The 20,900-nt window shown below is 42.6% G+C and overlaps 4 protein-coding genes across 7 annotated transcripts; 3 read left to right on the forward strand and 1 right to left on the reverse strand.

Annotated features, from left to right (window-relative positions):
- Positions 1–33: 33 nt before the first annotated feature.
- RB195_017192 (uncharacterized protein) lies at positions 34–507 on the forward strand (the record flags this gene model as incomplete). 2 transcript variants are annotated; one of them, XM_064184085.1, is made up of 4 exons in its annotated part: positions 34–88; positions 186–203; positions 315–426; positions 480–507. In XM_064184085.1, the coding sequence occupies 4 exons, from the start codon at positions 34–36 to the stop codon at positions 505–507; spliced, it is 213 nt and encodes a 70-aa protein (XP_064039966.1). The 2 variants fall into 2 exon arrangements, with proteins under 2 accessions (XP_064039966.1, XP_064039965.1); XM_064184084.1 differs by lacking the exon at positions 186–203 and having other exon boundaries at positions 34–163.
- Positions 508–666: 159 nt separating this feature from the next.
- Positions 667–1,384, forward strand: RB195_017193 (uncharacterized protein; the record flags this gene model as incomplete). Its single annotated transcript, XM_064184086.1, has 2 exons — positions 667–768; positions 1,217–1,384. The coding sequence occupies 2 exons, from the start codon at positions 667–669 to the stop codon at positions 1,382–1,384; spliced, it is 270 nt and encodes an 89-aa protein (XP_064039967.1).
- Positions 1,385–3,660: 2,276 nt separating this feature from the next.
- On the forward strand, positions 3,661–13,925 carry RB195_017194 (uncharacterized protein; the record flags this gene model as incomplete). Of its 2 annotated transcripts, XM_064184088.1 has the most annotated exons (17): positions 3,661–3,744; positions 4,102–4,238; positions 4,289–4,497; positions 5,301–5,364; positions 5,624–5,723; positions 6,043–6,196; positions 6,863–7,058; positions 7,328–7,418; positions 7,507–7,578; positions 7,636–7,736; positions 7,962–8,046; positions 9,113–9,202; positions 11,070–11,105; positions 11,177–11,332; positions 12,955–13,150; positions 13,220–13,374; positions 13,803–13,925. In XM_064184088.1, the coding sequence occupies 17 exons, from the start codon at positions 3,661–3,663 to the stop codon at positions 13,923–13,925; spliced, it is 2,049 nt and encodes a 682-aa protein (XP_064039968.1). The 2 variants fall into 2 exon arrangements, with proteins under 2 accessions (XP_064039968.1, XP_064039969.1); XM_064184087.1 differs by lacking the exon at positions 11,070–11,105.
- A 790-nt stretch (positions 13,926–14,715) lies between these two features.
- RB195_017195 (uncharacterized protein) lies at positions 14,716–20,699 on the reverse strand (the record flags this gene model as incomplete). 2 transcript variants are annotated; one of them, XM_013440758.2, is made up of 14 exons in its annotated part: positions 14,716–14,825; positions 14,981–15,071; positions 15,137–15,221; positions 15,515–15,678; positions 15,736–15,862; positions 17,957–18,101; positions 18,399–18,469; positions 18,531–18,655; positions 18,874–18,965; positions 19,023–19,139; positions 19,205–19,260; positions 19,384–19,455; positions 20,314–20,470; positions 20,525–20,699. In XM_013440758.2, 14 exons carry the CDS (start codon positions 20,697–20,699, stop codon positions 14,716–14,718), a joined length of 1,587 nt encoding a protein of 528 aa, XP_013296212.2. The 2 variants fall into 2 exon arrangements, with proteins under 2 accessions (XP_013296212.2, XP_064039970.1); XM_064184089.1 differs by having other exon boundaries at positions 20,525–20,624.
- Between the last annotated feature and the right edge of the window lie 201 nt (positions 20,700–20,900).

The following is a 20,900-nucleotide window of genomic DNA, read 5'->3' on the forward strand; positions in this document are numbered from 1 at the left end:
ACTTTTTGTTTGTCCACGGTCTTTCGTGTGTACATGCTTGCTGATGCGATTGAATTGAGGAATATTTGTGAAGAGGATCTCGAAAAAAGTGCGCACAGCATTCAATTCATGGAACCCAAATTACGCCTGTGGGTCATATTCTCCTCTACACAACTAGCCTCAGGTTTGCAATTTGGAACTGTTAGTATTACATGGATGTACAGGTGTTCTTTTATCTGGTCCTTTGTTCTGTGTTCTTAACGTTCCATAGGACTAGTTAGATCTTACAGTTAAATTCTGTCTTTGACTGGACGTGAAATATAGCAGTAGCTTAGAGCGTCCATGTACTCCTCTGTGGCTGCCGGGCACCACAGCCCCAAGCTGGAAGATGGCCGACAAGTTGGTGGTGACAGTTTCATGTGGTAGTGTAAAATGGTCAACTTCGAGGTACGATCGAGATGTCCAGCGAGGTAGGACCTTCTATGAATAGTCGTGTAAAGGATTCAGGGCGATAGCGACTACAAATGATGAACAGCATCATTTCTGAAAAACACCACCGCTTTTCTGGATATCACAGTTTGCCTGAGTGTGCTTCAAGTTAATATGCTATCAGAACACAAATACTGCAACAATATTTAGATAATTCAGTCCAAGTGGATCTAATTCCTATCGAAGTCCGACTCGAAGATGGCGGATAAGTCCGCGTTCGTGCCTGTCGAGGCCGTCACGGACCGAAAAGGATCCGCTGAAGTCGAAGCTGACATCGACGCTGAATTATTCGGAAAGAAGGTCGGTCAGCTGTGTTTGACATGTACAGATTCTTCGATTCTGTTGGTTCGTAGTAGTACTTGAAAGCCGTCGATCCAAAAGAGCGAAATAAAAAAAGGAAAAACGAACTAGTAAGTGAAAGTAGACTAGCAAGTGAGCTTTTAGTGAAGATCCATCCTCCAGACTCACTGGAAAAAAGAAAGATGAATCTCCTCGATCTGGTCTTCTTTCAAACTCTTCGCAGCGTAATAACATGCAAAATGTTCCTTGCGTAATGTCTGTAGTCTTTCATGGCAGTTAGTTCATTAGGCTGCTTTTTCTATTCATGAAAAAAATCTCTATAAGAAACTTTTGTTGACGACATGGGTTGCAGAGAAGTCTTATTTCTCAACTATTTTCATGTGACGTTACTTTAGGTCTCAACAAAGAATAACTGAGGTTATAGTACCACCTTTTTATGTAATTTTAGGTAGATGCGAAATCACCAGTAAAGAAAGAACCTGAACCGCCTCCACCACCACCACCACCACCACCACCGCCACCGCCACCGCCACAAGAACCACCGAAGGCTGCTCCACGTTATCAATACAAAAAGTCGACTACGTATCACAAATCGTATGCGTATGCCAGAAAGTGAATAAATTTCCCGTTCACACAAAGTAGAATGCGTATGTGTTTGTTCGCTGCGCTGCGATCTCTGTTTCCAGCGAACATTTGATTGCTGACAATAAAAATGATAAGAAGATTTGCTATATATTGGTTACTTGTTTACAAGTCGTTTTCTATATGTTTTTAAACGAATTCTTCTGATGTTACGATGACATGGTCCCTGATGACGTCATCAATCGAAACGTCTGTTAATGTGTTTTGGGTGGCACGTTGCGTGCGCCCTAATCGTCGCATCCGTAATGAATTAGTCGACTACTGGCTCTAATCGACCTGCCATATTTGATTTCTTATATGGATTTAACATCTAACACTTACCTTTTTCTTTAGAATCCTTCTTAGCATGAATAGGACAAGGAATAATGGATAATAAGTAATTTACCGCATGGCGCTGTAAGGTGGTTACGATCTGTTAACCTCTACAAGACAGCTAGCGAAAGAGTGTGAAACTAATTTGCGTCTATTTTCTATCTCGGCGGATGGCGCAGAGTTTCATCCTTACTACATCCTGTACATCACTAATTAATTAATTAATTGGCCTTGTCCTGATATTTGGATCACAACCTCCAATTCCATGTAGGCATATAACCCTTTATGCACACATCAGTTCCACATTCTTCGAGCGTTCATTGTTCTCGCTTTGATGTCGTCGCGAACTCCTGTATAGGAACCATTGAGATCACGTCGCGTACTTATGGCAAATGTACGTAGATGCGTCAGAAATACTATGTTTCGAAAAAAAAGAAACTGTGCCATACGGATCAAATTCCGGACAAAAATCAGGATTCTTCGCGTTCCGGTACCCCAAGTCCGTTTCCGACGGTCTACCGTAGGCAGAGGGCTCTTATTTCGCTCCTCTCGGGCACACAAGTTTAAGTGTGGTCACAGTGGTGCTAACGTGATTTTGCACCTTAGACAAAAATTCCTCGAGGTCTCGAGGCACTTCACTTCACGTCGCCTAACAAAATTGCTACTAGCTGCTCTCGTCCCCTTTCCGCTCCAATTTATCTCCTATATTAATTTTGAGAAAAAAATGGGGTTTTGGTTCCTGTTTTCTGGTCAAGGTCTTGTTTTACAAATATGGAGTGGAGTGAAAAAAGTGATTTACCTACAAAAAAAAAAAACTGTAGAAAATCAGAATCAGAATTTACGAGAAGAAGTTCTCATAGTCGATTCGATTTCCACTTTTCTGTTGACGTCAACATTTGATAGCTATCCTCGACCTATTCTTTCACATTTGCCGGTCTGAAGGAAGTTAAAGGCATCATCACACGAATCTGGGTGCGGGTTTCAGGTGAAGTATTCGCATACGGTATAGTAGATTACGGAGAAGGGGTGATTCCGTCCATTTCTTCCTAATTGCCGTAAAAAACGGCACGGAAGATGTTGCGCGTCCACAGGGCTGGCGCGCTCCAATCAAATTCGTTGTAGAAAATAGCGCGCCGGAACGCTCTCAGATTAACGATGTTGCTCATTTTTCATTTCCTTACATTCCCTGCTATTTTCTACTTTTCTATTTAAAAACAGTCTATCACGATTTTGACGGAACCAACAGCGAAAACATAGTGTTCAGATAGTGTATTGTGGAACCAGGGTAATTCCCTTACCGTTCCCTAATCTAATAAAAAAACGGCTTGGGAACCGCCTTAGTAACTACGAGTTACGCTGGAACGCACCTCTATGGACACCTTCCGTTTCCCCCTGCAACATACTATTTGGTCTCACTTGAATAGGCTGCTAGGAAGAAATAACAGAATAACAGACCGCTCGCAATTAGATGCAGCGCGTGCACAAGGGTGGCGAGTTATTATTGAATTCGTAGGAAAGAAGGTGTCTTACACGACGATATGACGATTAGGGAAATATGAGCGAAACCACGATGGGCTCCGCAATCTACTACCTGAGCTTTCTGCTTCTGCACCGCGTCAAAATCATGACATGCTGTCTCTAATCAGTCGTGTTGTTCCAATCCTATTTGAGATACTGCTCCGTTAGTCGGGTCAAAACCACTTGGATCATTGTGCAGTAGCATAAGTGGCTTGCTCGAGGTGGTGCGCCCCATGGAGCAGGCGGTTGCGATCGCTGCAGGACCCTCGCTTGCTTCAATCGAACTGTAGCAGTGAATAAAGATCCCTACTCGATCACAGCCGCTACTTCGACCATCGTTTTGAACTTCAGGTCGTTTTGTACCTATCATATCACGAACACCAAAAAAAAAAGATAGGCATTGATTTTCAGACTAGAATCATGTCGACGTCTGTTCAAGTGGAAAGTACTGATGTTGCAGTCGTTTCACCGACCTACTTCCAGCGGATGGTGAGAATTATGATGGTAAGTGTCATCTCATTGTCAGAGACGCAGAGTTATGGAATCAATGATATCTGTACAACTTCTGCGCGCAAAGAATTTCTGACGACACCAAATTGTGCATAATTCGATGGTTTTCACAATGAATGGAATAACGAAGCAGTGCCAAATTTCTATCGTTTCTGAGAACGAGTGAATTTAAATCTTTAGCAGTTCAAAGAAGAATGAGATTAGCCCCAGAGATTAGGTCCGATCAAATGACGCCTCTTTGGATAGAATGAACCACTCATTGGTTTTTTTTCTATTTTCTTTTTTTCCGTCCTTTCTTTTTCCTTCTTTTCTTCTTTTTTCATTTCTTTAGAGTCTGAATTGTTAATTTAGGTGCTTAAATATTGGGTGAATCATATGCGTGAGAAGAAGAAGCAAAACGTAACAAACGTGGATCTGGAGAATGTGCGGCGTGTGTTCGAGCCACCCACGCACGTCGCTCAAGTGAAAGTCAAAAAACCGCTGCACAAGTGAGTCAGTGGGCGTGGCTTGAGTTCACTAATTTTTTGTAGCGGTTCAGGAGATTACTGTGTTGGTCAGTAGACGAAACCAGCACGGTGTTTTACCTTTGGACAACGGTGATATTTATTGGTTGCTCGTACAATCTCATCACCATTGTTGTTATGGTTTTCGAAGAAGTCTACAAGACTTTCTACGACTCTTGGATTAAATTTAATATTCTTTTTGACTGTTTATTCTTATGCGACTTATTTATACTTACCAGACGACGTGAGTTGATTAAGTTATGTCGATGATGTCTTGGTGGGCGGTTATAGATCAATAGTCCAGGATTAGGCTATTGCTGCTGCATTTCGTGTGCACATACAGTTCGGTCAAAAGTTTTTTTTTACTACTTCTTTTGACAGCGCGAATGCGAATTCGTTGGTCGGGTAAAATGTAGTTGTGGGGGAGGAGATCTCCATTTATTTTTGAAAGTAAATAACTAAGTTAGTCGGGACCATAAGACCTAAACATTTTTCTTATACGATCCATGACATGTAAGCTAAAGTTAATAAGAGAAAAATAAGATAGAACATCCAGAAATAAGGGCGCCACTGAGCGCCCCACCATCAGCTTCATTTTCCCCCGTTGACCGAAATGGTGGCTTAAATCCACAAATAATAACGTTCAGTTGAGTCAAAAGGACCTGAACCTCACGTATTCGGCTGCGCTCGAGCGGCAGGATGGACCTAGAGTTTGCGATCGAGGCGGAAACTTCCCTCCCTGTAGTCGGACTGCGTAGATGTGGAGAGCTAAGCAGGTTTCAGGGTTCCACCTCACAACGACTTGCTCTGTCGCACCGCTTGGAGTGCAGCCTTCTGCAAACTCCACTGCTTCGTTTAGTTTTGGGCCGACTTTATCTGCTAGGCTGAAATCTAAAGAACATCCCAGCACGGGTCCTGCGACAGCTGGTTTTTGTCCGTTTTGTAGAAAAGGAGGAGTATTTTGCAGTCTTTTTCTCCAGAGGAGGACTAACCAAAATGTGGTTATTTTAAGATTGATTTGTGTCAGTGACAAAGAAATATCTTCAGAGTTCATTGAAGACGGTATTCGAGTGAGAGATGTCAAAGAGATGATAATGCATCGGATAAAGTCGTAAGTGATTATGTTTCTAAATAAAGTGAAAAGACGAGTCCAAGCAAGTGTTCCGTTGCGCCAATGCTTACTGTAGATTCACGACATATAGACACGCCACAAGTAGACGCACGGAGTTCTCTCATTTCCTAGTCTGCCTTCTTCGTCTTTTGAATTCCTCCTGTGTGCCACTAATCATTCAACTCAATACACCCCCTCCTCCTCCTCCTCCTCCTCCTCTATGATTTTGTGTAAAAAAAGCGTACATAGCGAATTTCAGGAAGTATTTCTATCTTGACATACTATGCATACTACCTACGGATCTTTTTCTCTACATGAAACCGGACTTCTCACTTTGCAGATTGAACAGATTATTGAAGGTGAATAAACCGCGCGGATACAGTCGAGACAAAACGACATGAAATACGGACAGTTGCGTAAGCGGTTGAGCTCAAAGCGGTGCGGTGGAGACAGCTGTAGGGATCGATGTGGGACCATGGCGAACTGCAGAAATGGGTGGCGGCAGCGAGGATCCTTACACGATCCCAACCGCTACGCTCAACCGTGCCGGCCCGAGCGCAGCCGCTTAGGCCGCCCGCGCGGCTGTGAACTCTGCGCGCAGCATTACGGAAGTGTTCGTGCTCCTTGTCGTTTTGATCCAACTATATCTACTGTTCTCGATTAACTGTCAATTTTCAGTGCTACCGCGTCGGAGACTTCAACGCTTTGACAGAAATTCGGACGTTATTCCCTAATCTATTCCGTATTACTAAGCTGATATTCACATGTTTTATCATATTTCATTGGAACGGCTGTGTATATTTCTTTATCAGCGTTCTATACAACTTCCCAAGTATGTTATTGCACAATTTTTGTTGTTTGTATCAGAGCGAGCACGTGCGAGTGGGAACGCGATAGAAGTATGTGGAAGATAAAATTCCTGTGAAGTAATATTTGGATCCGGTTTCGTTCCTCAGCTCCCACCCCAGTTCTTCCCACCGCTAGAACCTCCTGCACGTTTCAGTAGCCAAGCAATCGCCACGCGGCAGCAGTAATTCAGAGCCCTTTGTGTTTTTAAACGCATAACAAGCCAAGAGAAAAAGATTAATAAGAGACCTCTGACGTAACAATCCCCTTAGGGTGCGCCAATGCGTTTGACTGGTTTTTCTGAAGTTTGAGGTTTATGAGCGGGTGTTAGCGGATGCAATGACCTACTTGGGAGGATAGAAGCACATACGTGGCGCATCGGCTGCAGAATCTCTTTTGGCCCTAACCGCTACGCTCCACCGCACCGCTTTGACCGCAGCCGCTTACGTAAGTGCACCGAGCTTCATGTCATTTCATAACATGTGCAGTCGATGTCAGAATTGTTTGCGCGGGTGGCCGCGACGCGTCTACCGTAGAGCAAGTACTTCCTCTACTTGGCAACAACTGCCTGTTTCCTTTATCCTGCCCAGTCGAACATTCGTCGCTCATGTCCGACAGATTTTGACTTCCGAGTGTATATTCCCTAGTTTAGGTGCTACAATTGACGATTGGATATTCTCATATGACAAAATTCCGGATCCTATTCTAATGAGTTGCGGAGTCAACGACGACTTTAATGTGACCGAGGATGAGTGCCGGACAGACGTGATCCCGCCGTTGCGTATCTTCGAGGAATACGATAATATGACTGCGGAGGTGGATCTGGCGATGATGTATTGGGGAAACAGGTACAACATGTTGTTTTCATAAACATCCATTGTTTGTGATCTTAGTTCTATCGAGGTTCAACTGCGTATACAAGAACGAGGCTGCGTTGATGTAATTCCACTAATAAAATGAGCAATTTTAGGATTGTACGGTTGAGGATGGATTTAATGTGATCCTACGAGAATGAAATATGCACGCAGTGTCTCACATAAATAAATTAACCGTTGACGATTCTGAGATCCTTCTCAGTGCATCTTCCCAGGAGACACTGTTATTGATTGATTTGCAGGTCATATGCCATTCCATTCACCGCGTTCTTTAAGCAATATGCGCTAAGCTTCTACTGGTCAGCTTTAACGCTTGTCACATTGGGAGAGCAGGTATCGTTCGATTTGCAGTGAACTAGACTATTTTACAGTTGCAGTGATTGTACAAATGTTTGCCACTACCATCTCATACAATTTCCAGCCATCTCCAAATGACTCATTCCAAAACACCTTTGAAATTTGCGACACATTACTCGGTTTGGTTCTTTTTGCGGTATGTTGATTTTTTTGTGTGTTTATATTTTTACAAATTGTGTTCTAACCATTATAGGTGATTGTTGGTGATGTTGGTAACATGGTAACAACAATGAATATGAAACGTTCAGATTTTGAGGAAGTATTGGATGGGTGCAAGAGTTACATGATCTACAGGTGGGGTGATTCACCACCATTTGGATTTGCGCTGGCCCTTATTCACAGTAGTGTCAAAACAGTCTGACTTATGGCGGAATTCCCCCAGCGTACCATCACTAGCTCCGATTGAGTTCCGGAGCTGACCCACCCACACATTTTCAAGAAAATAACTTCCTACGACTATTCTTATATCATTTAACGTCTTTGGAGAATTATTTGCTTATTTACTTATCTTTTCTTCAGAAAAGTCCATCGTTATCTACAGAGAAAAACCGTGGAGTACTTTTCTTACACGTGGGCTCATGGTGGTGGACAAGTCGACGAAGAGGTAGTCACTTTCTCGTTAGATCGATGAAAGACGAGCGAAACATAGTCGAAAACGACCCCAGATATACTGTTAAGAGCAGAGTTCATAAATAATTATTTTGGATTTGATGAAAGGCTTGTGTTTTAAAGAGATGGGTTATTTCAATCGGATGCAGTAGAATTTAGCTTGGGCCGGTATAAAGGAATTTTGACATGGTGGATTTTAGCTAGGTCCGTTGGAAAAGAATTTTGAATAATTTTGAGTATCTGAAGGTCATCAAGAAATTACCAATAGAACGTTCTTTCAGATGTAAGAGCAAAACACCGTCTGAAAAATGTCGCTCTAGGTCTTGTGATTAGTTCACAACAACCTTTTATTGACTATATCAGTCACCATCGTAAGCGCTCAGTCTGTACTTTGATTAACGCTTGAACAGCATACCATGAAATTGAAGGTGCTGGGACCTGTCCACAAAAAAAAGAGGTTTGTTATGCAAGTCACAAGCACGATCACGATCCCTAGTAGAAACGACCTGAAGAACGGCGGTAGGGAATTACCTTATCGATCAAATTTTCCAACAAGGCACTTAATAACGTTGCACGTGTACTAGCACAGGCGTACACACCGCATTTGCAAGCGAGCACACAAACAGTAGGCTGCTGACTCGGGCGCTCCCGTTCGCTGTCAGACGTGGCGCATGTATTTTCGCTTGTATGAGTGAGGCCGCAAAATGCCGCGTAGGAAACTTTGATCGTTGTTTCCCACGGCTTGTTTCGGATTGCTAGGCGAAATTTAGTGTAATTACGCCCATACTCATAATCTATACCCTATCTTTTCACGAAAAATACTAAACATCGTCACTTTCGTGATATGCTGTCTTTAAATACAAGAAAAGCCTGTGTGGTCACAGTCGCGCTGTGACTCGGCTGTGCCCTCCCGGCAGAACACATTTGACGGTAACCATAGCTGGCAGCGAGCAAAAGCTCTAAATTGATGACAGAAGAGCGACAGAAGAGACAAAAGATGAGAAACGGCTATGGTACTAGGTTTATCGGTGCTTTTTTGTATGTTGTTTATATTTCTTAAGGAAATTGCGGAATTCCTGCCGCCACGTCTCTACGGTCAACTGGCTGTCCATATTCATATGGAAACCCTTAGGAGAGTTAAACTATTTGAGGTATGATTCCTATGTCTACTTTTTAAATTTTTTTTCACGTTTTTTTAACATGAAAAAGTGCAAAAACCAACAGTGGAAGTCATCAAGCCACCAATTACAGTAGATCTGTTTTTTTTTCCTGAAAAGCTTTGCTTAGTCTTTATCATTTCGCCGTTTCACTATTTTCTTATAACGATCCCAAAAGATAAGACCAAGTTGGTGGTAGTTGGTTTTTGTTTTCTGTTACTCTGTCAGACATTCCGTAGATGAGCGGCATTCAGCCGTCTTTGAGCCGAGAGTAATCATTCTCTTCCCTATCCCCTATATTCATATACCAGCCTGAGCGTCCGGCTAAAGCCGGACTTTGCTTTTTTCTTGCTGTTCGCTTCGCACGCCTTCATCGATCAATGAGAAATAACAGTAGGGACATTTTTGTAAAATTAGAATTTCTTTTTTCTATCAGCACTTCCTCCAATTTTTTTATCCGAAACTTTAAGCATAGATGAAAGATTTTCCCCAAACGCTCAGTTCTATATTTGGAGAATATGTTTCTCTCAAACCTCCACAATTCAAAAACATCATTTGAAGAAGCTCGAGTTTCCTCCGTTCCCAACTAATAGCAAAGAATGATGTGCTAACATGAAGACGTGAATATCACTATCGTAGTGGTAAAAATAGCGTTCCATGCAGTTCGCGTAAACTGTTGGCTACTATGTATTGCATTTAAGCAGCCGTTCGCACGTGCGTTTCCTTTTTTTGAAGAAAGGATGTTAGCAGTATCAGGAAGAAATGCTGGGAATTAGATATGCGAAGGAACCACTGAAACCCATTCTACCTCGTTGTGGATCTCGCGCACCAATCCGATGCAGTGGAACCCGTCTCTCCCCTCTGTATAGCTTTCTGGCACCGGCGCACCATTCCGACCCCGGGACCCGTCCCACCCCATTTTGCAGCTATCTGGCTCCGGGCACGATTTCGATGCCATAGAATCCGTCTCACCCAACGCGTTTGGGCTCCAGCGCACCGAACCAGCGCTATGGTATCCGCCTCCTTTTTTTGGGGATTTCTTAATTGAGACACAACATACACAGACACACACGCGTGACAGAATACGCCCGTTATTATACAGCATGATAGTTTGCAAATTTGGAAGTATACATTCACATAAAAGTTTATTTACCCTCGCTAACATATGAGGAACTGATTTGCGTTATCAAAGCTAACAGACATTTCCATACAGATTTGGACAATGGTGAAGAGGTAGAGTGCTCACCTATCAGGTGCATGGCTATGGTTCGGCACCTCACCGGTGCAGAGTTTTGCATCATTATGGAGTATTTTCGTGACACACACACACACACACACACACACACACGCGCACACACGCGCGCGCACACGCACACACACACACGAACTAAGCGCGTTATTATATAGCATGATGTTGTCTAAACTTCCACCTCATCTGGATATCGTACAGGCATATTTGGGTATTCTAATCAAGATATAGGAAGATAGGGGATAGGGAAGAGCCACGTGGATTCTATCCCGGACCACATCGCTAAAAGCCAGTAATTTGATGTATAGTAGGGTCAAAACGACGTGAAGCACGTGCAGTTCTGTAAGCGGTTGCTATCGAAGCGATGCGGTGGAACGTAGCGGTTAGGGTCGAGTGAGGACCCTGCTACCACCGTTCATTGCTGTAGTTCGCGATGGTCCCACCTCGATTCCAGCCGCTACGCTCCACCGCGCCGCTTTAACCCTACCGCTTACGCAACTGCACCGCGCTTCATGTCGTCTTGACCTGATTATAGTGAGTTCTCAGAATCAAGGAGTGACACCTGAAGTAGAACAGCAGAAGTGAATCATCGAAAAAACGAATACAGTAAAGGGGAAGGGAAACCAGCGAATTCGGGAAGCATGGCTGGTCAGATTTTTTGAGACGAAAACTCGTCTTCTTTCGAGTTGTATCTGAGAGAACATGTTGATTTATTTCAGGATTGTGAGCCAAATCTTCTTTACGAATTGATTTTGAAACTAGAACTGCGCGTCTATTCACCAATGGACTACGTTTGCAAAAAAGGTGACGTCGGTACCGAGATGTATATAGTCAAGGAAGGTTTTGTGGAAGTGGTCAGTGAGGATGGAACTAAGGTGGGTTTAGTTCCATAAAAACGACCCAATGTTTGAGTTTCGAGCATCTAAACAGTGTGGATAATTGGTATTGATGGATGGTACTAAAACTAATTTGTGGAAATTATAACCAACACATTATGTATGAAATTCATATCCAAATTATACATTTGTATTTGATTTTGGTTTCCTCCTGTCAACGTTTTTGACAAACATTTGACACTCTTGTTTCCATGCGATGGTTTTTGTCCAGCTCTTAGAAGCAGTTTTGCAATTCTTTGGACAAAAAATGAAAATTCAGCTACAGTATTCCAACATGTCGATGTTATTAGGTTGAGTCGAAAGTTCTCGGACAATATGGTAGTGATGACTTCTAGAGATCATCACTCAGCAAAGAGCTGACAAAAATGGACGTGTTAGCTACCGTTTGATAGAGCATAAAGCTCTCGTCAAAGTGTATGTTAACAATTACACTGAGCTAGTTCCTTTCCTGCCACTATGCCGCGCAATTTCAAGCCATCGTCACTCCACCTCCGCAACGTAAAAATCTTTCTCCATCTATCTGGCCAAGAACGCCCGGATATCGATAGACGTCTGAAGGAAGTTTACAAGGAGCACGCCCCTGCTAAAAGTACAGTCTACAAGTGGCACTCGAAGTTCGCGTCTGGCGACTATTCCATCGAAGATGAAGACCGTTCGGGACGCCCGATGGAGTTGGATTTGGATTTGCTGCGGAGACCGGAGGAAGCCGACCTGTATCAAACCACTCGCGAACTGACAGTCGCTCTTGGGTGGGTCAAACCACAGTTGTTCGCGGATTGAAGTCAATCGGCAAGGTGCGAAAACTAGGTCGATGGGTACCACATGCTCTGAGTCAGTATAAGATGGACCGCGCTGAGACGACACTCTCTTTCCTTACGCTCAAGCGCACCCACACGTGGCTTGAGCACCTAGTCACAAGGGATGAGAAGTGGATTTCCTATTCTAACATTCAGCGGCGAGCTCAATGGGTCTACTAAGGTACGGATGCAGAAGACGTCCCTAAACTCAACGTACACGCCTAAAAGGTTATTCTCTACATCTGTTGGAGAGTACACGGCGCCGAATACTGGGAGCTACTCGCTGAGGGATGCACAGTGACAGCAGACGTCTACGTTGAGCAACTGAGGAATTTGAAGACAAAGCTCGAAAATGCACGCCCGCAGCAGCGCGAAGTCTACTTCCAGCACGACAACATAATCACACATTGGAAAAATGGCCAAAACCAAACTGAAGAAGTTCTTCTGGATCATTTCGCCACACCCACCGTATTCCCCAGATCTGGCTTCCACGGATTACCACCTTTTTTCCTCTCTCCAACATCATCTGGATGGTCAAAACTTCCAAAGCCGCGACGACATCAAAAAGGCACTCGAGCAGTTCTTCAAGGACCAGTCCCCAGCGTTCTGGAGCAAAGGCATCTACGATCTGCTTAGACGTTGGCAAAAGACCATCGGTGCCAATGGGGCATACTTCAAATGATTTACAGTTATCGTTTGAAAATTGCAAAGTAAATAAAAATATTGTCAATTTGTCCGAGAACTTTCGACTCAACCTAATACATATGTAGCTTCATTAAGCTTTTTGTTAAAATGACATTGAAGGTGTTCGTACGACTTGGAGAAGGCACTGTGTTTGGCGAATTGTCGATTTTAAACATCCCAGGGAACAAAAATGGGAACCGACGTACTGCCAATGTACGATCAGTAGGCTATTCGGATCTCTATGTTCTTAGTAAAGATGATCTATGGGCAGCGCTTAGAGAATATCCTGACGCAAAGCGTTCACTCATGGAAAAAGGTATGTAATAAGCATGAAAATTGTTTTTTTTCAATCTCAGCCTATTCAATCCATACACACCCGTTCCAGGTGAGAGTATTTTGGCAAAAGATAACTTACTTGAAGAGGTCGTTGGTGAACAGGAGCTGGAACAAGATGCACCTGTTGAGGAACAGCTTGAATTTGCTGCCAAGATAATTCGTGAGATTGAGGCGCAACTTGATGCGGCTGAGAATAATTTTAAGGTTTGTTACAAAAATGTTCTTCTTGGTTTCAGTCGTTCATACTTGCTCGATTTCCGCGTTTTGTCGTACTCGTGGCAATTATTTGGTGCCATTTCGTCGTTTCTTTGTTTTTAATTCGCTATACTATGAGCTCATTTATATTCACCACGCTCTAACACTTTAAGAGACCTGTATTTGTTTTTTACTTCACGTAGAAGAAAAAAATCCGCGAATTTTATCTCTTATATTAGCGCTGATACAAATGTTTGCCCGAGTGATCGTTTGCTCGATTGGAGCGAGGTACATATCCCGCTTAGGAGGTATATATGGAGCAGAAGCGCTCGAACTAATCGTGTCACTGTCGCTAGGGCAAAAACACAAGCACCAGCGCCCATACTCTGGTAGCAAAACTTGTCGTAGTTTCCATTTCGCTATAATGTCGGATTTAGGAGTCTACGTCACGAACGAAACGAAACTTATTCAAATTGGAGCGTGATGTCGACGAAGAGTTGAAGTTGTTGCTAGAACCAAAGAAGACACCGAATCATCATAGAAGATCATCTCTCACATGAAAAAAAGATTAGCTTGGCGAGGGAAAGCATGCTATTCCTCTGTTTTTTCTTTTATTCTGGTTAGATACCATAGAAGTAGGCGGCAGTTGCTTTGCAGCGACATACATACATATACCATCAGCACCACTAGCATTGTTCTGTGCAGAATGAACACGCTTTCAAGTTTCAGTCTGCAGAGCAAAGCGAAAGTTACTTGATGCTTTTTCGCTGGTTTTGATCCATGGGAACGTTAGGGTGGGAATAACGGAATTCTACTGCTGCATGATCTGCTCTACAGTCGTAAGCCAAGTCTTGTAGGATAGTTTTTGTGGAAGGCACTAAGGACTAGAGTTAGCCATGAGAATATGTACCGGTCAAATACATTGATAGTCAAATAAATGGTCTCCTGACACAAGTGTCCTGATTGCCATGACTGCGAGTGGATTTGGTGGTGGCGAGCCACATTTGCCTGATGGGCGGACTATTTGTTAGTACCGACCAATCACAGCAAAGACTACATTGTTACAATTGTTCTCTATAGTTGTGTGTTTGCCAGAAATTATAGCAATACATCCGACTTTATTCTTACAACTTCTTTTTTTTGTCTTCCAACAAGAAAGAATAAACAATAAACAGAATGAACGATGTTAAATTTTATTATCTCTGTTTTCTTTGCATTTTGTGCATTCGTTTCCTTGTCGTCGTTAGTAAACAAACAAGTAAAACAAAAACAGCGCAGTGGAACAAAAATTAAGTTGTTGTATTGTTTCTGTTAAACATGTGCAGCCAGATTAGTTACCATTACTGTAATCTATAATTCCTCATGAGTTGAACTTGACAATTGTTCTTCAACAGCTCGTCGGAGATCATCACGCATCGTCCAGTGTTTTAAAGCTGCCAATTTCTCCATGTTCAAATTGGCTTAAAATGAATATCGTAAAGTGCGGGAATTTTAAGGATGGATTTCGAACGAACCGAAAATTAGTCTCAAAAAAGAAGCATCCTAGCGACTTGAAGAACGTATTAAGGGGAAAAAAAATCGTTTGCTGGTAATCGATCAAAAATCTGGCCCATACCTTCTTGACAGTCTTCATTCGCTACTGTCTTCAACCAATGCTCGATTTCCATTTCATTTTCGTTTGCTATTCGTTGCGTATAAACACAATTCTGGAAAAATATACGGTTTACAGTGAAGAAATTTTCACATTTTATGAACCCAACAAAACTATTACTTTATTGACGTCAACCAACACATAACATGGCTTCAGCACATCCACCTTAAGAAGTTGAGCAAGAAATAAACCAGGCATAGAAAGTCTGAAGGAAAAATACATTCGTGATACATTATAATTAATTAATGACGTTTATGAGTCCTGAGATATAGAATAATTCAAAAGGTAATTTGCGAATACCAGGTAAAGAAGTTGAAGTCGAAATTGACCGAAAAAAAATGAAAAATACATAAATAGGCCTAATTAGTTAAATGCTCGTGGCTCGAATTCTGGATTATTTTCTAGAGGAAAAATTGCTTCCGAGTAGAAGCAAGGATGATCTAAAGTGATCTTTTCACACCTGCCCAACTCGCATTGGATATGATAAAGTGAACCTACCCTTGACTCATGGCAAAAGCAGCTACGGTACTTCTCACGGGGTAATTAGACGCTAACGTGGAAAAGAATAGGGTGCTCTTGGTTTTTGTGATGTCGTGAAAGATCAGTACGGGTCGACCAAGTGAGAAGGCGGTAAATAGCGCTCGACCGTCGGTAAGATGATGCTAAAATAGGACTTGTTAATACTCAGAAAATCATTATCTACATATGCCTTACGTTACCACTGATGGATGCCGATTCTCTTCGATGAATTCAGCTATTTTTTCGAAGGTAATGTCCTCATAGAGAGTATTAGCTTTTGTGATGGTTTCTAGTGGTTTCATTGCGACAAATGCTGGTTGATGTGCCCTGAATTAGAACATGCCTAACGATCCTTAAAAAAAACCTAATTAAAAACCTTTTCAAAAAAATTGGAATGAATTTCCCAAAATATAATATATTAAGCTAAATTTTCGCTAGAGAGTCGCATTAGCTTATTCTTATTTCCTCACTCGTACGATCTCATAGTTGAGAGTCAGGTAGTAGAATAGCAATATTCTTGTCGTGAAGTTACTGTACAACTTTCGAAGTACCTTTATGTACTGAGTAAGGAGACCATCGTTGTCCAAAGTCTCCAAGACCGCTTCTTTCTCAACTGAGTCAAAGGCCTTCTTTAAGTCGACAAAGGTGAGACATAGCGGCATTTTGTACTCTCGCGATATCTCGATGAGTTTCAAAACAGTGTGAGTGTGGTCTATCGTGCTGAATCCCTTTCGAAACACTGCCTGCTCGCATGGCTGTCCTTCATCCAAGACTCTCAATCCTATTAAGGATCACTATTGTAACGAGCTTAAAGATGATGGACAGTAAGAAGATTGGGCGATAGTAGCCGATGACATGTGAGTCTTACTTCTTATACAACGACACAGTCTTGCTGGTCTTCAACTGTTTAGGAAACTTGCATTCCGACAGGTAACGTGTACAGAGCCTTGCCGTAATGTTGATGAGTACCAGCGGAAGGTTCTTCAGGCGCTCTGGTCCTACTCTGTCGGGACCGGGTGCGGTACGATTTTTTACCGAGATGATAGCATTTCGTACTTTGGACGAAAGAACCTCTGGGGTAACATATCCGTCTTCCCTCAGATGGTAAGGGGGCAAGCGACATGGCTGTCGAAGAGATCAGAGTAAAATTCGTAGAAGATTTTCTCCACACTCCTGCTATGGTTGTTCTCTTAGGATTCCGGAGAGCAGTCATCCGTGTCTTCCCACTAGCGATGTCTCGACGGGCATAGCGGATGCTTTTCCCCGCTTCTGCAGCTTTACCCACCACTTCTGCTCTTCTCTCTTTAAGGTCTTCTTTTATCGCCTCCCTGCAAAGCCTTTCGAGCTCGGACGTGAGTTCTTGGTTGCTTGCGGCTCGTGCTGCTCCACGCTGGCGTATTAGCTCAAGAGTTCCGAGAGACAGATGTCTCTTGGTGGTTTTAAAACTATCGTCACTCTACTGTCTGAGAATGTCAGCTAGTCTGATGAGTCTTATAGGTCTTATAGGTCACCAGAGCTATAGTCGATGAGAATTGTGTCCACCCAATAGAGCGCGACGCATCTGCCATTGTGGACAATATTTCTTCGCATTGACACTCTTTGTTTCCTTTCTTTGCTATGCTCCAGTAAGAAGCCCATCATTTCAGTCGGTTGAACATTCATATTCCACTCCGACTAAAATGTATAGGAAGAGTTCTCGACCGTTACACCGCAATCTCCATCATGGGTCCCATCTTAAAAGCATCACCCCACGAGTCTGAGGTGGTACGGATTTCAGGTGGAGTATTCGTATACAGGATCGTAGATTATGGAGAGGGGTGATTCCGTCCATTTCTCCCTGCATCAGTGGAAATGGACAACCCCGGAACGCTGTTTCTTACATGCTCAAGCGGAGCGTGACCACACCCCCGCCTGCGATTCGTCGAAAACCCATTCGGACGAATCACAGGCGGGGGTGTGCGCACGCTCCGCTTGAGCATGTAAGAAACAGCGTTCATTTCCGGGGTTGTCCATTTCCACTGATACAGGGAGAAATGGACGGGATCACCCCTACCCCTTCTCCATATAATATACGATCCCGTATACGAATACTCCACCTGAAATCCATACCACCTCAGATTCGTAGGGTGATGCCTTTAAAGGGATTTTGACGTGGTGCGGAGACCACAACGGAAGCCTAGAATTCGAGTTGCAGATTGCGGAAACTAGCGTGGCCTCGCTCATCTTTCTCTATCTAAAAAAAAACGGAGGACGGTGGTTTTTCCTACGAAATCAATTGCAACGCGCCACCTCTGTACATACACCGCGTTCACGAGCGAGCGGTCGGAGATTAATGAGGTCTCCATTCGAACCTATTCAAATAAAAGCAATGAATAAGCTGCTACTTAGATCAGAGCTTGCTTTACAATGATACTTTCTCACCATTTCTCAATCCCTCGATCGACGATCTCCGTGAGATGATAGTCACCATGATGTTTGCGAGCAAATTGTTTGTAGTCCTTGTAAATGTCTGATTTTCTCGTCGCTGAGAAGAACATAATCACCGATGGCCTGGGCTCGTCAAATCCTGCAATACTTTTCGGATTGAGCAGTGAATTAAAATATTTCTAAATTAATCTGCTGCAATCTCTCAAACAGAATGTGATTTTCATTTATAGACATGAAATTTGTCCTTATGGTAATGGCTGTGATTGGTTTGTGAGCAAAAGGACCGCCCACTTTATCACAAACGATCACGAAAACTTGGAAATGACATCAGTTGTATAACTTAGTCATTTTTTCTTGCCGGAAATGAGTATACGATTCTCTCATTCCTTCACATTACTGCATTTACTGCTATAAACTCTGCCAATTCATTGCTGACCTGGTACTCCACCCTCTCTGTAGTATGGCACTGCATCCTCTGTTAACTTTGTAATTACTGGTTGTTGAATTCTAAACGAATCCAATCAATCGCCTGTTGAGCTGAAAATTGATTATTGATCCATGCACTCACGTCTTAATCCAGTCACGAATCAGCGCAATATCCATGTCATGCGAATATCTTTTATACTGCTTTCCTTTGTCGTAAGATATGAGTGCTGGTAAGGTTTGTATGGACTCTCGGGTGCATATCGCTTTCTAGATCAAATATTACAAATCAATAATATGACCGAATCAAGAGCGCGCGGTCCCGTCATTATACTTCAACACAGTCATCATCAAGAGTGTTCAGCCGAGCGGACGCGACGCGTCCGCCGCAATGTGCTTCATTTCTCTGATCTCTCTGCTCTCTAGCTTATCCCATTCGAAGACACCTGATCGACCTTTTCAACACACTTGACGCCGACTGTTTATACCTCTTTGGAGCAATCCACTACTAGCCCATAGGCTGATCCTTTTGAAAAGAGATCTCCTGCAGCATAATAAGCGGCGAAGTTACTGAATCCTTCTGCAACTGACCTATCGATTTTTCTGATTTCTGTGATCATGAGGCTATAATCGGTACCTGGCTCATAATAGAGGGCAAATGTGATTCTTTCCTTACTTTTACCAATAAGTTTATCCAATTGTTCGAGGTGTTTCACACTTGGAGCTGTCAGTTCATATGCCCACCAGTTAATATCTGTAGCAAAATCGATTTATCGATCAAATCAATCAGTAGGACACTGAATTTATTATTGTACTTACTATCAATTTCTTCGGAACGTTTCAAATAAAATTCGGTTGAAAATTGAAGGAACAGGCTGGAATATCGGAAATTAGTCATGGAATCGCCGATTGGAAGGTAGTGGACGGAGTTCAGAGTTCGAGGTGAAGAAAAACTGTATTTTTAAGCACCGCCCACCACAAATGTTTCAAGAACCTACTTTTGCATCTCTTCCTGAGTTCGGAAGTTCTTCCTGATCAAGCCGCTTACTTTAACCTCCGTATGTTCTGGGCTGCAAAAAAAGGGATGTCTGTATGAAGTATTTATTGATCGACCAAAAATTTGCATCTATAATGACGCGTGATGCTAAAAATGTGAAAATGATCACATATTAAACGTATGTTGTTCCATAAATACTGTGGTTATTTTCACAGCCCCTTCAGTACGGCAAAAAAAAAACTCATGCTATGTTAGCGGGATTGCAGACTGAGGGTCAGAGATGCAGAGCACATCAATCAATAAAAGAGATTAGATATGACACAATGGGTGCTTCAAACAAAAATGACGTTTTTCTACTCAAAACGAGAAGGGATTTCGTGCAAGAATTGCTCTTTATCACTTTGAAATTCGTTTAGTCACATCTTCACAGTTAGAAAAGTTCCAAATTTCTCTGATGACATTTTAGTCAACAGTAGTTTTTGTCAATTTACGTGATGTAATCTCAATTAGAGGAATTAGCGTGTTTTTTCGCTGTCATATACATGCTGAGCAAGGCGAGCACTAATTATGATGGAGCGAAGATTATGGTGAGGTGAAAGAGGATCCACGTATCGATTTTTCATAATTAGACTCATCAGTCATGTTAATGGGACCTTGGTTACGTTTTAGTTCCAAATAACTTCATATAAAATAACATCAGGAGTACCAACATATGCTACTGAAAAAAATACGTAGAAAAAAATCACAAATAGTCGGCTTACATACTTAATCTATGTTGGGAATTTGTGAAAAATGGGAACTAAGCATGCAAGTATAAACGCCCGTTTCAGTCATACTATGCATAATTACTTCAAGTGAGTTCCAATGAGTACAGCTGTCACATGGGACCCTAGGAAAAATAATGTAAAACAAAATAAACAATTATTTACACCTGTGTATAGAAATGAAAGCATCTTCTTTGTCGTATCCAGAACATTCCTGCAAATCCGCTCCGTTGCAATCCCTCTCGATGACTCTCGCTACCATAAAACGATTGTCCGCGTTGATCGCCGAAACAACGCGACGAATCGCATCCGATCTGTCGTCATCTGAATCGAGAACGTCTACCGAATTGTGACAGTTGTCCGGAACGTTGAAATCACCTTTGGTGTGTGAATAAACGTCAATATTGACGTGTTCAGCAGTAACAGTGATGACTACGCTTATAAGAAACAACAATGAAACAGTCAGCAGCGACCACATGTCGACAAGGTCGTACTGATAAGAGCAGAACAGGGAGCCATCGGTGCTGGACTCCGACCTGGAAGATCCATTCATTGATCATTGCGGCTCCTTGATGTTTTCTCGATGCAGATACACTCCAGCACTACCACGTTCTACTCTGTTCCTAAAAATCCTGAGCTAATAGCGGTGGGATCCAGGATGTTCTCAATTTGTGATTCATTACCAGTTTGTGTCTCCTTTCTGTTCACCGGAGAATACTTCCAGTAGATAACTTACAGCTAAGAAGGTGATATC

This window comes from Necator americanus, chromosome II (genome assembly GCF_031761385.1).
Source record: "Necator americanus strain Aroian chromosome II, whole genome shotgun sequence".
Taxonomy (NCBI): domain Eukaryota; kingdom Metazoa; phylum Nematoda; class Chromadorea; order Rhabditida; family Ancylostomatidae; genus Necator; species Necator americanus.